This window comes from Cyprinus carpio, chromosome A16 (genome assembly GCF_018340385.1).
Source record: "Cyprinus carpio isolate SPL01 chromosome A16, ASM1834038v1, whole genome shotgun sequence".
In the NCBI taxonomy this organism is placed as follows: Eukaryota; Metazoa; Chordata; class Actinopteri; order Cypriniformes; family Cyprinidae; genus Cyprinus; species Cyprinus carpio.
The window spans coordinates 23,039,590-23,055,036 of NC_056587.1; the positions used below are offsets into that span (position 1 = coordinate 23,039,590).

A 15,447-nucleotide genomic window follows, 5' to 3' on the forward strand; every position below is an offset into this window, starting at 1 on the left:
TTTTTTTTTTTTTGTACAAATATCCAAAAATTTAATTGAGATGCAAAATGAGATAAGATTAAGTCTTGGTTTCTGAGTGATTTTGTATCTTAATACCTAAAGCCATTTTGCATCTTATGTCTTGTTGTCATTGAATATAAATTATATATATATATATGTGTGTGTGTGTGTGTGTGTGTGTGTGTGTGTGTGTGTGTGTGTGTGTGTGTATTATAGTTAACCTGCTATCTTGACACACTTCCCACATCTTTTTTCAAAAGTGTGCTTCACTGTTTAGAAGCAGATCTCTTAGAAGTGGTGAACGCCTCATTTCTTTCTGGGACATTTCCAAACTCCCTGAAAACTGCAGTTGTTTAAGCCCCTTCTGAAAAAAGAGCAATCTTGATAACACCATATTGAGCAAATATAGACCAATATCAAATCGTCCTTTTATAGGCAAGATTATTGAAAAGGTAGTTTTTAATCAGCTGTAGAACTACTTAAACTCAAATGGATACCTGGACAATTTTCAATCTGGTTTCCAACCGCATCACAGCACAGAGACATCACTCATTAAGATAATAAATGATATTCGCTTAAATTCTGACTCTGGCAAAATATCAGTGCTGGTATTACTAGATCTCAGTGCTGCGTTTGACACTGTTGATCATAACATACTACTAGAGAGACTGGAAAACTGGGTCAGGCTTTCTGGAATGGTACTCAAATGGTTCAGATCATACTTAGAAGGGAGAGGATATTATGTGAGTCTAGGAGAGCATAAGTCTAAGTGGACGTCCATGACATGTGGAGTCCCACAAGGCTCAATTCTTGCACCGCTCTTGTTTAGCCTGTATATGCTCCCACTAAGTCAGATAATGAGAAAGAACCAAACTGCCTATCACAGCTATGCTGATGATACTCAGGTTTACCTTGCCTTATCTCCAAATGACTACAGCCCCATTGACTCCCTCTGCAAATGCATTGATGAAATTAACAGTTGGATGTGCCAGAACTTTCTTCAGTTAAACAAGGAAAAAACTGAAGTTATTGCATTTGGAAACAAAGATGAAGTTCTCAAGGTGAATGCATACCTTGACTCAAGGGGACAAACAACTAAAAATCAAGTCAAGAATCTTGTTGTGACTCTGGAGACAGACCCTACATCAATCATTCAAAATAAAACAAACCAAAAAAGTAAAAAAATCATAATACCATCACAAAAAAAACACAACAATAATAAGATTTTTTGTTTCCAGTCAAGACTTGGAGAAACTTGTTTATGCCTTTATCACCAGCAGGGTAGACTACTGTAATGGTCTCCTCACCGGCCTTCACAAGAAGACCATTAGACAGCTGCAGCTCATCCAGAACACTGCTGCCAGAATTCTGACTAGAACCAGAAAATCTGAGCATATCACACCAGTCCTCAGGTCCTTACACTGGCTTCCAGTTACATTTAGGATTGATTTTAAAGTACTTTTACTCGTTTATAAATCACTCAATGATCTAGGACCTAAATATATAGCAGATATGCTCACTGAATATAAACCTAACAGACCACTCAGATTATTAGGATCGAGTCAGTTAGAAATACCAAGGGTTCACACAAAACAAGGGGAGTCCGCTTTTAGTTACTATGCCGCCCGCAGCTGGAATCAGCTTCCAGAAGAGATCAGATATGCTAAAACATTAGTCACATTTAAATCTAGACTCAAAACTCATCTGTTTAGCTGTGCATTTGTTGAATGAGCACTGTGCGATGTCCGAACTGATTGCACTGTATCTTACGTATTCACTGTATTTTATGTAAAATCATTTTCTATTTTAAATGTTTTAAATTCATTTTAAATAAGTCAATTTTTAAATCATTTCCAATGTTTTAAAATTGCTTGTGTTGTTTTAAAATTGCTTGGTTTATTTTTGTTATTATTTTTCTTCATGATTATTTTACTTTCTTTTATGTAAAGCACTTTGAAATACCATTGTGTACGAAATGTGCTATAAATAAACTTGCCTTGCCTTAACTAAAACTGAAAGTAAAAACAATTTTGTTCCTTGAAACGATTGAAATATATATATATTACTTTTTCAGCTAGTTGCAAATAAAACATTTCTAATTTTCATTTAGATGTACTAAAAATGAAAAAAAATATTGAAAACTACACTTAAAAAAAAAAACTATAGATAAAATACAAAAAGTAGGCTACTAAAAATGAAAAAATATCTGATTCAGAATATTAATAAAAACTATAATAAAACTGCGATTGGTAGTATATGTTATATTTAGAGAACCTGTGTGCTGTTTGTGCTGTGATCTTCAGTGACTGTAGTTCACCTGTCGACGTCACGGGCCGTGTTCCAATCCCTAGAGCGGCCGGAGCGTCACGTGCGCGTGCAGGGCGCCGCCCACTCGCTGTCAAAGAAGGCGGAGCGATAGGGATTGAGACGCGGCCAGTGCGACACACACACACACACACACACACGCACGCACTGAAAGTGGGAAAATAATTGTGTATCAAACTTGTGCCAAAAAGTGTGTTTGTTTTAGAAAGTCAGTTTCATTTAATTGAGAACCTGTTGCTGATTGAAACTTATCAAAATAAAGCACACTAAAATACTATAAAAATGTGAAATTAAATAAAAAGTCAAAATAAAACATACTAAAATTAATTATATAATCAAATGAGAAATTAAAATACTTCATTTTAAAACGGCTGCGGTGTTTTTATCATCTAGAGTTCTGGTTTGATTTTTGCAAGGCATTTCTATTTATTTTTTCATATAATAATAATATATAGAATAATATATCTCGTGATTCTGTCTTTGTTCTCTGGTGTATATTTCTAAAGTCTGAGTTTTTAATCTCACAAATCTCATAATTGCGAGAAAATTACAAAATAAGGAACTAAATATTTTACATTTTTTATCCCGAGGTAGAAACGGCCTTCCATATTAAAGGAGTGCGTTACGTTAGTTCTCTTCCAGAATAAGGCAGTCATGTTTAATAAAGAGGCACATCGATCTCTGATTGAATTGATATCACATTTAATGCACATGGCAGACTGTTTTGTCCAGTTCAAACATTCCCTGACGTTCTCCTTTATTTTCTGCGTCATTCGCGCCACTCTTATTCTGTAACTGTACGGACTCTTATTCTGCTCTTACATAACAATATAAAGGAACCTCACGCAACATCCGGCGAGGACGCCTTCTTATCCGAGCCGCACTTCCGCTTCTCTCCCCCTTCCTTGTGCGGTGCGAGAGAGAGCGCGTGTGCCTCAGAACCTCGGCACACGTCTTATATAAAAAATCAAAAATACAAAAAAAAAATCACAAAACTGAAGAAAAATACCAACAAAAAATCTACTTTTCGTACCGCAGCCCTCGGTGAAGCAGCTCTGAGGAGATTTAACCCGCTCGTGTTGATCTGAAGCGCCGAACGCGTCTTAATCCGTCTCTAAGTGAGTATCTAACCGTCTCCGAGGAGGAAGCCGAGCTGTTCCGGTCGCGTGCGCGTGTGTTCCATCAGGTCCGTGTCTCCAGCTGTCCCGAAGATGAATCCCAGTGCTCCCAGTTACCCGATGGCCTCGCTGTATGTGGGCGATCTGCACCCGGATGTGACCGAGGCCATGCTGTACGAGAAGTTCAGTCCAGCCGGGCCCATCCTCTCCATCCGGGTGTGCAGGGACATGATGACCCGCCGCTCGCTCGGTTACGCGTACGTCAACTTCCAGCAGCCCGCTGACGGTGAGCACACATCTGTCTGAATACTCAATAATACTCACTAATACTCAATAACACTCCTGAGGCGTTATAGATTTACATTTATATGTTTATATATTTCAGACCATCTTATATATTTGTGTTTAATATGTATTTTTTATTTCATTCATATATTTTAGATTGTTCTATTTTTATTTATATATTTTACATATTAAATACACAAATATTCCATATATATATATATATATATATATATCATATATATATATATACTAATACAAATGTAAACAACATGAAAAAACCTAAAAGACAAATTTTAAAATGTACAATTTGTATATATATATATATATATATATAAATAAAAAATATTATATATGATATATAGGTATATATATATATATATAAATAAAAAATATATGTATTTTTGTTATAATTTATAAATATTTGTATTTATAAACAAGATATATTTTACTCATTGTGTATATTTTCTAATTTTATATATTTTAGTTTCATATTATAATTGTATGTGACCTATTATATATTTTAGACTGTTTTATATATTTGTAGTTTGTTTACATTTTATATTTATGTATTTTTTTATGTGTTTTTTAACTGTTTACATTTGTATATATTTTAGATATTATATGGAATATAAAATATTTAAATATATATTTATATTATAATTCTGTGACATTTCAGACTTATATTTTTTATATACATTCTATATTTATGTATGTGGATTTTTTTTATATATATTTAAATATTTACATATATTTTTTAGATTGTTCTAGTTTTATATTTATATTTTAGATATCATATATAATATATTTTATAGAATTTTATAGATTATATATTGTATGAACAGATTTTCTTTGACATAATTATACACATAAAGTTAATGTATTATTTTTTTATTTTTAAATTATACATCTCGGATTGTTATATCTATATATATATATATATATATATATATATAAATATATATATATAGATATCTATTATATATATAAATATATATATATATATAGATATATATATATATATATATATATAAAATACACAAATGTTTATATTTATATATTTTTAGATATTATAGGGAATAATGTTTTTTTTTTTTACATATTTGTACTTTCTAGAATTTTATAGATTAGATACAGTTTAATCTTATTTTACATGAATATACTATATATATATATATATATATATACACACACACACACACATACATATAATGTGTGTGTATATATTTATTTATATAAATATATAAATAAATGTTACTGTTATTTTAAGTGACGGTCATGATTGTTGTCTGTTTCAGCCGAGCGCGCCCTGGACACGATGAACTTTGACGTGATCAAGGGCCGGCCGCTCCGCATCATGTGGTCCCAGCGAGACCCGTCCCTGCGCAAGAGCGGCGTGGGCAACATCTTCATCAAGAACCTGGACAAGTCCATCGACAACAAGGCCCTCTACGACACGTTCTCTGCCTTCGGCAACATCCTGTCCTGCAAGGTAAGAGCGGTGAGACGTGTGTGTGTGTGTGTGTGTGTGCTGCTGCTCAGTGCTGCTGTTCTCTCTCTGAAGGTGGTTTGTGATGAGAACGGCTCTAAAGGATACGGCTTTGTTCACTTCGAGACCCACGAGGCTGCAGAAAGAGCCATTGAGAAAATGAACGGCATGTTGCTGAATGACCGCAAAGTGTAAGTGTGTTTGATTTAACCGCTTGACCTGACCGTGTGTGGTCTGAGCGTGAGGAGTGTGTCTTATACAGGCAGGGTTCGTGAAAACACAGCATGAAATTATTAGATGTCATCAAATTGAAACTTGTTTTGTTTTATTATTTTTAGATATTATTCTTGTTTGCCATGAATGTAGCATTTGATGATCTGATGTTGATTAATAACAGCTTAAAATAAAAAACTAATAAAACTTGCTGCATCTTGAAGTTTGTGGGCCGCTTCAAGTCTCGTAAGGAGCGTGAGGCAGAGATGGGCGCCCGCGCCAAAGAGTTCACAAACGTTTACATCAAGAACTTCGGAGAAGATATGGACGACGAGAAGCTGAAGGAAGTTTTCAGCAAGTTTGGTGAGTTTTACTGCAAACAGGGTTTTTTTTGTTTGCATTTTTTTTGCTTTTTTTTTTTTTTTTTTTTTTTTTTTTTTTTTTTTTTTTGCATTTTTTACACACATACTTTTATTTATTTTTTTTACATTTATTATTATTTTTTATATAGAATTTTATTACTTTTGTTTTATATTTGTTTATATTTTACATATAATTTTTTTACTTTTAAATATATTAATGTGTATATATAAATCAGTTGTTTTTATTTATTTTAATTTAAATTTATTAATTATTAATTAATACAAAATATTTTTTTTTATTTAATTTAGTTAAACTAAATTAAAATTAGTAATGTTGCCTTGTCAACTAGCTGAAATAGTTTTATTTTTTATTTTTATTTTTTTTTTATACACACTAGCGTTCAGAAGTTTGGGGTCAGTAAGGCTTGTAATGTTTTTAAAGAAGTCTCTTCTGCTCATCGAGCAGGGCTCCAGACTGCATTTAGCGACACTTTTTTTCTGCCGGTGCGACTAATGTTTGTGAGCGGTCTCACTGGCGCGACCACCTCGTTGCCCGACTCTTTAGCGCTGAACAAATAAACATGGGATGAACAAAACACAGCCTACTTTGTAAACAAACACTTATGTAAAATTGAAAAAATACATCAAATCATAATTATAAACCAGTAGACAGCAGCAGAGGAGCACTTACTGGCTTATTAGTCATTCATTTATGCTTTTTCTCTATATTTTGAAATGATAAAATCACTATTATAAAATATCAAATCTTCAATTAATCAGATTTTGTCAGAATTTTATTTCACTTTTTTTACACTTTTCTTCAGTGTGCTACTAAATCACACACAATCACTGAAGTTGGTCAGCTCCGTATGATAAAAGAGTAATGGTACATTTAATAAGAGTGGAATATATACATTTTCTGTATATAAAAAGTACTTTTTGTATGCATCTTAACTCAAGCTTAGTGCTTTACTGTCAAATCTGTATAAACAACAAACAAGACTTGAACATTGAACATATTAATGCAAAACAATAGTGACTTTCTTTTGATTAAATGATCTACCAAATCTGCTCCACAGTTATTTTCTGTATTTTTGATCAAATAAATGCAGCCTTGACGGGGCTCCAGACTAACACTCGAGAGCAGTGGCACACTGGAGCCCCGTCAAGACTGCATTTATTTGATCAAAAATACAGAAAATAACTGTAATCTTGCAAAATGTTATTACAATAATAAATCATCATATTATTATGATTTCTGAAGATCATGTGACACTGAAGACTGGAGTAATGATGCTGAAAATACAGCTGCACATCACAGAAATAAATTACAGTTTAATGCATATTAAAATAGAATAGTTATTTTAAATGGTAATAATATTTCACAATATTATGTTTTTTCCTGTATTTTTAATCAAATAAATGCAGCCTTGATGAGCAGAAGACACTCCTGTAAAAAATTTAAAATCGTTCTGAACCCAAACTTTTTGAGCGGTTGTGTGTGTGTGTTTTGATCCGGTCACATGAATCTGACGTGTGTGTGTGTGTGTGTGTGTGGTCGCAGGTCCAGCGCTCAGTATTCGAGTCATGACCGACGACGGCGGTAAATCTCGAGGCTTTGGCTTCGTCAGCTTCGAGAGGCACGAGGACGCCCAGAAGGTGAGGAGCGGGGCGTTTGGCCTCGGTGTGGTTTGTGTGCTCACCTGACGTGCTTCCTCTGCTGCGCAGGCCGTGGATGAGATGAACGGGAAAGAGCTGAACGGGAAGCAGGTGTACGTGGGTCGCGCTCAGAAGAAGGGAGAGCGCCAGACGGAGCTCAAGCGCAAGTTTGAGCAGATGAAGCAGGACCGCATGACTCGCTACCAGGTGACCTGAGCCGCTGGTGAGGGAGGTCAAGGGTCGTCCGGGGCTGTACGTCAACTTTAATTCTTTCTTTCAACAGGGAGTCAATCTCTACGTGAAAAATCTGGACGATGGACTCGATGATGAGCGCCTGCGTAAAGAGTTCTCTCCATTCGGCACCATCACCAGCGCTAAGGTACGAACTAGCTAGGACTGATTCATTTTAATGAACTCACATCAATTCTTAAATCCTGAGATCGATCTGTTAGCCTGTACTCCTTTTCCTGCTGATGCATGATTAATTGCACTAAACATTATTTGCAACACGCTTGCCAAAAAAATAAACACAAAAATCAAAATAAATCAATCAAATCAAGAAAATCAAACAAATCAAATAAAAAAAAAACCATAAATAAATCAATCATAAAAACTAGTTTTTATTACGACGAATGTTTATATTTCAACAAATAAGTATAAAACTTGCCTGTGCACAATTTAAATGTTTTATATTCAATAAAATATTTATAAACATTAAAAATATAAAAAATATAAATTAAAAAAAAAAATATAATAAAAATATTAAAAAAAATATATTAATTATTTTTTATTATACTGTTTAAAAAAAAATATATAATTATATAGTATTTTTTAAAAAAAAAAAAAAAAAAAAAAAAATATATATATATATATATATATATATATATTTTTTTATTGTATTTTTATATAGTATTTATATAAAATTTAAGTATTTTTTTATATAAACTAGTATTTTTTATATAGTATATTTTAGTATTTTTTTATAGTATTTTTATATAGTATTTATTTATATTGTATGTGTGTGTGTATATATACATGTATATATAAAAACACAAATAAAAAATAAATAAAAAATATATAAAAATAAAACACACATACAATATAAATAAATACTATATAAAAAATGTCTAAAATTAAATGAGTTATTTCTAAATGATTATATAACATTATAATAATAAAAAATAATAATATACTACATTTTAATCTTTCATATTAAAATATAAAAACAATATTTATATAAAAAAATACAAATAAAATTAAAAAAATTTATCAACAAAAAAAAAAGTGTAAATATTTATAAATAAATGACAATTGAATATAATAGTGCAGGCTTTTTAACAATTTTAACCTTTAAAATTAATGTACGATACTGTTATATGAATAATATATCTATAAAATAGTGTGATGATTCATTATGTAAATCAATAGGAATTGTATATAAATGTTTGGTTCCCCGTCTTGTTTACAGCATCAGCTGATCTGTTACTGAAGGAAAGACATGAGTGTGTCTGAGAGGATTGTGTTAAACTGCAGCGTGTGTTGTTCAGGTGATGATGGAAGGCGGCCGCAGCAGGGGCTTCGGCTTCGTCTGCTTCTCGTCTCCTGAAGAAGCCACTAAAGCCGTGACGGAGATGAACGGGCGTATCGTGGCCACCAAGCCGCTGTACGTGGCTCTGGCTCAGAGGAAGGAGGAGCGTCAGGCGCACCTCACCAGTCAGTACATGCAGATGATGGCCAGCGTCAGAGCCGTGCCAAACCCCGTCCTCAACCCCTACCAGCCAGCGCCACCTTCAGGATACTTCATGGCCGCTATTCCACAGGTCAGAGGACGCCCCTGTGATTTACACAGATGATGCACAATCCAGTCTTCACAGTTTAATGCGGAATGTCACGGAATTTGTCAAATTAACCCTTGTGCGTCAATTAAAAGTTACACATAGGTGGACTAAAATATCCATGTCAAGTGAAAAAAGGTTTAAAAAGTAAACCCAGAAAAATTAGAGGTTTATGAAAATGAGTTATGAACAGTATTTTATATAAAATATATAATTTATAAAACATGTTGAACTCTAAAGCTGCAAGAAAATCTAAACGAGTTGTGTTCCGAATTTGAGGTTGATATCTCGACAGATGAGCTTTCAGTAAGAGTTTGTTTGGGCGCAGTATCAAATCTTCCCCTTTAGAGGGCAGCACAACTCCGCTGGTGCACACAGTGGTTGGATTTGACATTACACAATACATTATAGCCTCTCACACACAAAAATCACAAACACACACATTTTTTTTTGTATTTTCTCTGTACCAACACACCCACACAAGCTTAGCTGCATTAATTATCCAAGTGGCTCTATAATGTGCAGAAGCAGAAAACAGGAATAAAGCGAGTATTTGCTTCATAGGCCAAACCTGAAAAAAATGGCACCATCTGGTAAAAAAATAGTACAAATTTAAATTTTGAAGCTTTGCCAAGAGAATGGAAGCCTATTAACAAAAATAGCATCATTTTACCGTTAAATGGCACTGTGGTTAAAAATAGCAGTTTTAATGGGGATGTTTTTGTCTTTAAGGTCCTGAGAGGAACTATATGTGTACCTAGTGCAGAATAGATTTATTTAACAAAATGAGGGTGAAATAGTAAAATTCAAATAAAAATACACACTTGTGGTAAAATATGTGCAGTTGGTAATAACACAGGCAAAATTATAAAAAAAAAAAAAACTAAACTGAAAAGGACAAAAATGTCCAAAAAGGTTTAATCAAAAGTAGGTCTTTACACTTAAATCGTGATATGGACTAGTATCTGTAAATATTAAGCCTCAAAGGTCTATTTAAATATGAATCCTGCATGTTCTGCGTGGTGCAGATGCACGGTTTCCTTTACTACACACACACTGAAGCACGCGTGACGCTCGCGGTGTTCTCAGCGTCTGTCGACTCCCTAAACGAGGACGTAAACACATGAACATCGTCACCAGAACTGCTCTGAGACTCACTTCATGAGCATTTGACCGTTTGATTTGAGTAAGACTAGCATCAGATCACACACACAGAACTGTAAAGATATTCACGGCAACCCGTCAAAATAAAAGTCCGGTTTAATTTGAAGACATTGTGTCTATTAATATTTTTCAGTAGAATGTACATAAACTACTACTACTAGAATTAAACAAACATTATTTTTTAAGGAATAATCACACAACATTTCTTCCATGTTTTAATTTTAATAGTAAATCCCTTTTGTTTGCCAAAAAATGAAAATTGACTAAATTTGTAATAATTAAAAGATAAATGAAAATGTATGCCTTCATTTGATAACCAGAAAAATTTAAATAAACCACAACAGAATTTCTGAGGAAAAAAAAATTCATAAGGCCACTTTAAGAAAAAAACAAACAAATTAAGTTGTTTTATGCATTTAAAAAATTAGACATGCGAAAACACAGAATTTGGTAACGATAAAAAAATATGGTGATTTCATAGGGCCCTAAACATGTCATTTTTGTTAAACTTTTAATAAATTGATGTGAAAATGTACAAGTTTCATGATTTAGTTAATTAGACATTCATTTTGATTAAAATGTAATTTATTAAGGAGGAGTTGAGAAATTAAAACAGAATCCAGAAAAATTAAAACGGGGGAAAAAATGGAATTTGGAAAAAAATGAAACTGTCACATTTAAAGGTGTGCTCTCCTCATTGTTCAGGGGGATATTTGCTGTCAGAATCCACCTGATTGGGAATTTTGAGTGCGTAGGATTCCTCCACAACGATTTCACAACTGCTTTTTGTGAATTTATTGCATTGAGCAACAGAAAGATCCCTGAATAGTGACATGTTTAAACGTGTCTTTGCTGATGTTAATAAAGCAAATTCTATCATACTTTTATACACACGTTTGGTTTAGCGGCTTCAGTTTAGTAAACCGAAGACACGACAGCGTTCAGATGCTGGCTGTCAAAATAAAAGTCCTGCTTCTGAGACATCAGTCAAGCAGAGGTGGTAAAGTCTCCATTAAAAGTTGTATTTTCAAACTTTGAAGTGCTGCTAATACAACCTGTGTTCTTCTTAGACATTGCACTTGGAAAATATATAGACTTATTAATGTTCGCATCAATTCGTTCCTTAAATTTGAAGTTGCATTAGACAGTTGAGCTGTGTTTTGCCTGTGGAAGTATGTTTTTACTTGGTTTTTACTTCCTCTCTTGTGTGTGATTGACAGGCTCAGAATCGTGCTGCTTACTATCCCACCAGTCAGCTCGCTCAGCTCCGCCCCAGTCCTCGCTGGGCCACTCAGGGGGTCCGCCCTCAGCGTGAGTAGCTCCGCCCACATTCCCTCCAGTGCCTCACACAGCTCTTCGCTTCACTGCTTTGCTTCTCATTTGCGTTCCAGATTTCCAGGGCATGCCGAACGCCGTCAGACCCTCGGGGCCCCGTCCTCAAGCCTTCGGCGCCGTGCGTCCCGCCTCCCAGGTCCCGCGGGTGATCGCGCCCCAGCGCATGGGTGAGCTACGAGCCTGGTGTTGACACGTGCAGCGAGCGTATTCCTCCACCGCTCACTGATCCCGATGTGCTCTGTGTCCCCACAGCGTCTCAGGCCATGGGTCCTCGCCCCAGCGCCGCAGGGGCCGCCACAGGGGCGTCTCAGGTGAGAGGAGTGCCGCAGTACAAGTACGCACCTGGAGTCCGCAACCCGCAGCAGCACATGCCCACTCAGCCACAGGTGCCCATGCAGCAGGTACCAACATGTTTTTGCTGTTTATGGTTGCAGTTTAAAATAACTTGAGAAAACGAGAACATGCACATCACAAAATGAGTTTGATATACAGTACAGGTCAAAAGTTTGGAAACATTACTATTTTAATGTTTTTGAAAGAAGTTTCTTCTGCTCATCAAGCCTGCATTTATTTGATCAAAAATACAGAAAAAATCAGTAATATTGTGATATATTATTACAACTTAAAATAATTGTTTTTACATTTATTATACTTTAAATTATCATTTATTTCTGTGATGCAAAGCTGAATTTTAGGATCATTATCACATGATCCTTTAGAAATCATTCTAATATGATGATTCATTATCAAAGTTGGAAACAGTTCTGCTGCTTTATATTTTTCAGAACATGTTATACTTTTTTACGACGATACTTTGATGAATAAAAAGTAAAAAAAAAAAAAAAAAAAAAGCTATGTTTTTAAAATATAAATATTTTTTAATAACAATATAGACTACTGGTCAGTAATTTTTTTTCTTTCTTTTTTTTTAAATAAAATCAATACTTTTATTCAGCAAGGATGTGTTAAATTGAAAAAAAGTGATAGTAAAGAAAATATATTATTAGAATATATATTATTAGAATTTTTTTTTTTTTTGAATAAATGCAGTTCTTTTTAACCTTTTATTCATCAAATATATTAGACAGCAGAACTGTTTCCAACACTCATAATAAATCAGTATATTAGAATGATCTAATGATCATGTGATAGACTGGATGTTACATGTGACACTGTGACATGTGACACTGAAGGCTGGAGTAATGATGCTGAAAATTCAGCTTTGCATCACAGAAATAAATTATTTTTTAAAGGATATTAAAATAGAAACCATTATTTTATATTGTAATAATATTTCACAATATTACTGTTTTTTTCTGTATTTTTAATCAAATAAATGCAGCCTTGATGAGCAGAAGAAAAATGTAACTCAAAAACATTAAAAATAGTAATGTTTCCAAACTTTTGACCTGTACTGTATATCCACATGCATACATGTAAAGTGCCTGAATTTTAGTCGCAAAATGTAACTTATCGTCCAGCTCTTTACATAAAGTTGGATATATAACTGTGCAACTTCATTTGCATGAATAAAGTGATGTATACATTTTGCAATATAATCATGCAGATACAAAGTAGCAAATCTCAACTGCATGATTATATTATTGCAGACGAATGTCTCGGAGCATGTTTGCTCGTGTTTCCTAATGTTTATATATTTGACTCTCCGTTCAGCCTGCTGTCCACGTTCAGGGTCAGGAGCCTCTGACGGCGTCCATGTTGGCGGCCGCCCCTCCACAAGAACAGAAGCAGATGCTGGGTGAGTTTATCCTCTACTTCCTGTTTTGCTGCTTTTCTTTTTTTTTTTCCTAATGGCCCTAAAATTTTAATTGCCATTTTAAATCTTTACCATTATCCTTCAAAACTGTAGATTTTACCAATTTGTCAGCTCTCTCTCGCTCTCTCTCTCGCGCTCTCTCTCTCTCTCTCTCTCTCGCGCTCGCTCCTCTCTCTCTCGCTCTCTCTCTCTCTTCTCTCTCTCTCTCTCTCTCCTCTCCTCTCCTCTCTCTCTCTCTCTCTCCTCGCTTCTCTCTCTCTCTCTATATATATATATATATATTTTTATTAAATTTATTATTTATATTTAATTTAGTTGGTGTAGGTCAGAAGGTGTATTTTTTTTTTTTTTTTTTTTACATAAATGAATGAGTGGAACATTATTTCAACCAAATTTTGACTTGATTTTTTTCAAGTGCACTTGCATTTAATGTGCAATTTCTCATTTTAAAATTCAAATTCTATGCATTTAAAATAACTGGTAAATTTAGTTTTAAATGGGATTTATTTTTGTATAATTTAATTATACAATATACCTATGTTTTACTCATTTAGAATTTTTTTTAAATTTGTAAATTATATATTTTAATGTATGTAGAATGAATGAATAAAAAAAATAAAATAAAATAAAATAAAATAAAATAAAAAATAAATAAAATAAAATAATATAAAATAAAATTTCTCAATATCTCATACATGGTCTCTTCTGCGACAGGTGAGCGTCTGTTCCCGCTCATCCAGAACATGCATCCCAGTCTGGCTGGAAAGATCACCGGAATGCTGCTGGAGATCGACAACTCTGAGCTGCTGCACATGCTGGAGTCTCCGGAGTCTCTGAGGTCAAAGGTCAGTGCTCGTGGGGGACGCTCCGCCTAGTTACTGGATTTTTCCTGATAGCAGTGATGTCATTATCTCACCACTTCAGGTGATAGTGTAATGAAATGTCAAGGATGTCTGTTTCCGATCATGTATTTAATTGTTATTTTAATTCCAGGTGGATGAAGCGGTGGCGGTGCTGCAGGCTCATCAGGCCAAAGAAGCTGCGCAGAAGACCGGCCCCAGCACCGCCGTGCCGGCCGTCTAACACCAGGTGCGAGGAGAACCCTTCACAGCTTGATTATATTATGCTCTTTCTCTCTGCTTGACTTTTTTTCTTCCTTTTTTCCAGAATGGTTCTCTTTGGCCCTGTCTTCACCACGAGGCACACGTTTAAAAAAAAATAAAAAATAAATAAATATCGAAAAATCAGAAACTCGAACAGAAAAAAAACAACACGGTGACATGGTTTGCCAGGTTGAGACTAAATCTTGACCTTGATTATATTTTTAAAAAAAAAAATACAAAAAAATAGAAAACTTTTAATTTTGAAAATTCCAAAACATTCCTTTCTTTTTATTCCTCTTAATGAATGCTGGTTGTCAGTTGATAGCTGAACATTTGGAAAAGTACATTGGATTAATAAAACTTTAAACATTTATCATCGTTCGTGTGTGTTTTATTATTATTGATCAGTTTGACCCAGTTACGTGTCGTGCTGGAATCCTTCAGACACATTAAAGCAGCTGAATTCATTATTTTAAAAGAGCTGCGTGTTGGTTTCTCGGAAACTGTGTACAGATGTGTGAGCAGGCCGTACTGAATGCTGATAAACCTGCATGTTGACATGCTGTCGTCACAGTTAGAACGCTTCCGTGCTGTGCAAGCTTCACTGAGTGATTGAGGATCTCTGGGTTAATGCCCTGAAGGTGAGATCGGGGCGTTCCTAACGTGTTTAATGTCTTCAGTCATGAGATGGAGTAATGACATCTGACACATGATCAAAGGAGAAGCGATTCTCGGATGCCTAGTACTGATGACTGAAGTTAAATGCCTCTTTTAAGGTTGTTGGT

General features: G+C 34.3%; 1 protein-coding gene across 1 annotated transcript; it reads left to right on the forward strand.

Moving 5' to 3' along the window:
- Nucleotides 1-3,212: 3,212 nt before the first annotated feature.
- LOC109091547 (polyadenylate-binding protein 1A) lies at nucleotides 3,213-15,033 on the forward strand. The gene is made up of 15 exons (XM_042773292.1): nucleotides 3,213-3,729; nucleotides 5,024-5,217; nucleotides 5,290-5,405; nucleotides 5,651-5,790; nucleotides 7,354-7,448; nucleotides 7,518-7,655; nucleotides 7,732-7,827; nucleotides 8,996-9,268; nucleotides 11,668-11,758; nucleotides 11,839-11,949; nucleotides 12,035-12,183; nucleotides 13,457-13,541; nucleotides 14,274-14,404; nucleotides 14,553-14,648; nucleotides 14,727-15,033. The coding sequence occupies exons 1-14, from the start codon at nucleotides 3,537-3,539 to the stop codon at nucleotides 14,640-14,642; spliced, it is 1,902 nt and encodes a 633-aa protein (XP_042629226.1). The 5' UTR covers nucleotides 3,213-3,536; the 3' UTR covers nucleotides 14,643-14,648; nucleotides 14,727-15,033.
- Nucleotides 15,034-15,447: the final 414 nt, after the last annotated feature.

What these genes read in the sequence shown, in the direction of transcription:
- LOC109091547 (XM_042773292.1), top strand. Translation starts at nt 3,537, where the DNA reads ATGAATCCCAGTGCTCCCAGTTACCCGATGGCCTCGCTGTATGTGGGC. An exon ending in GCACCATCACCAGCGCTAAG is followed by an intron (nt 7,828 to 8,995) that starts GTACGAACTAGC and finishes TGTGTTGTTCAG; the next exon opens with GTGATGATGGAAGGCGGCCG. An exon ending in GATCGCGCCCCAGCGCATGG is followed by an intron (nt 11,950 to 12,034) that starts GTGAGCTACGAG and finishes GTGTCCCCACAG; the next exon opens with CGTCTCAGGCCATGGGTCCT.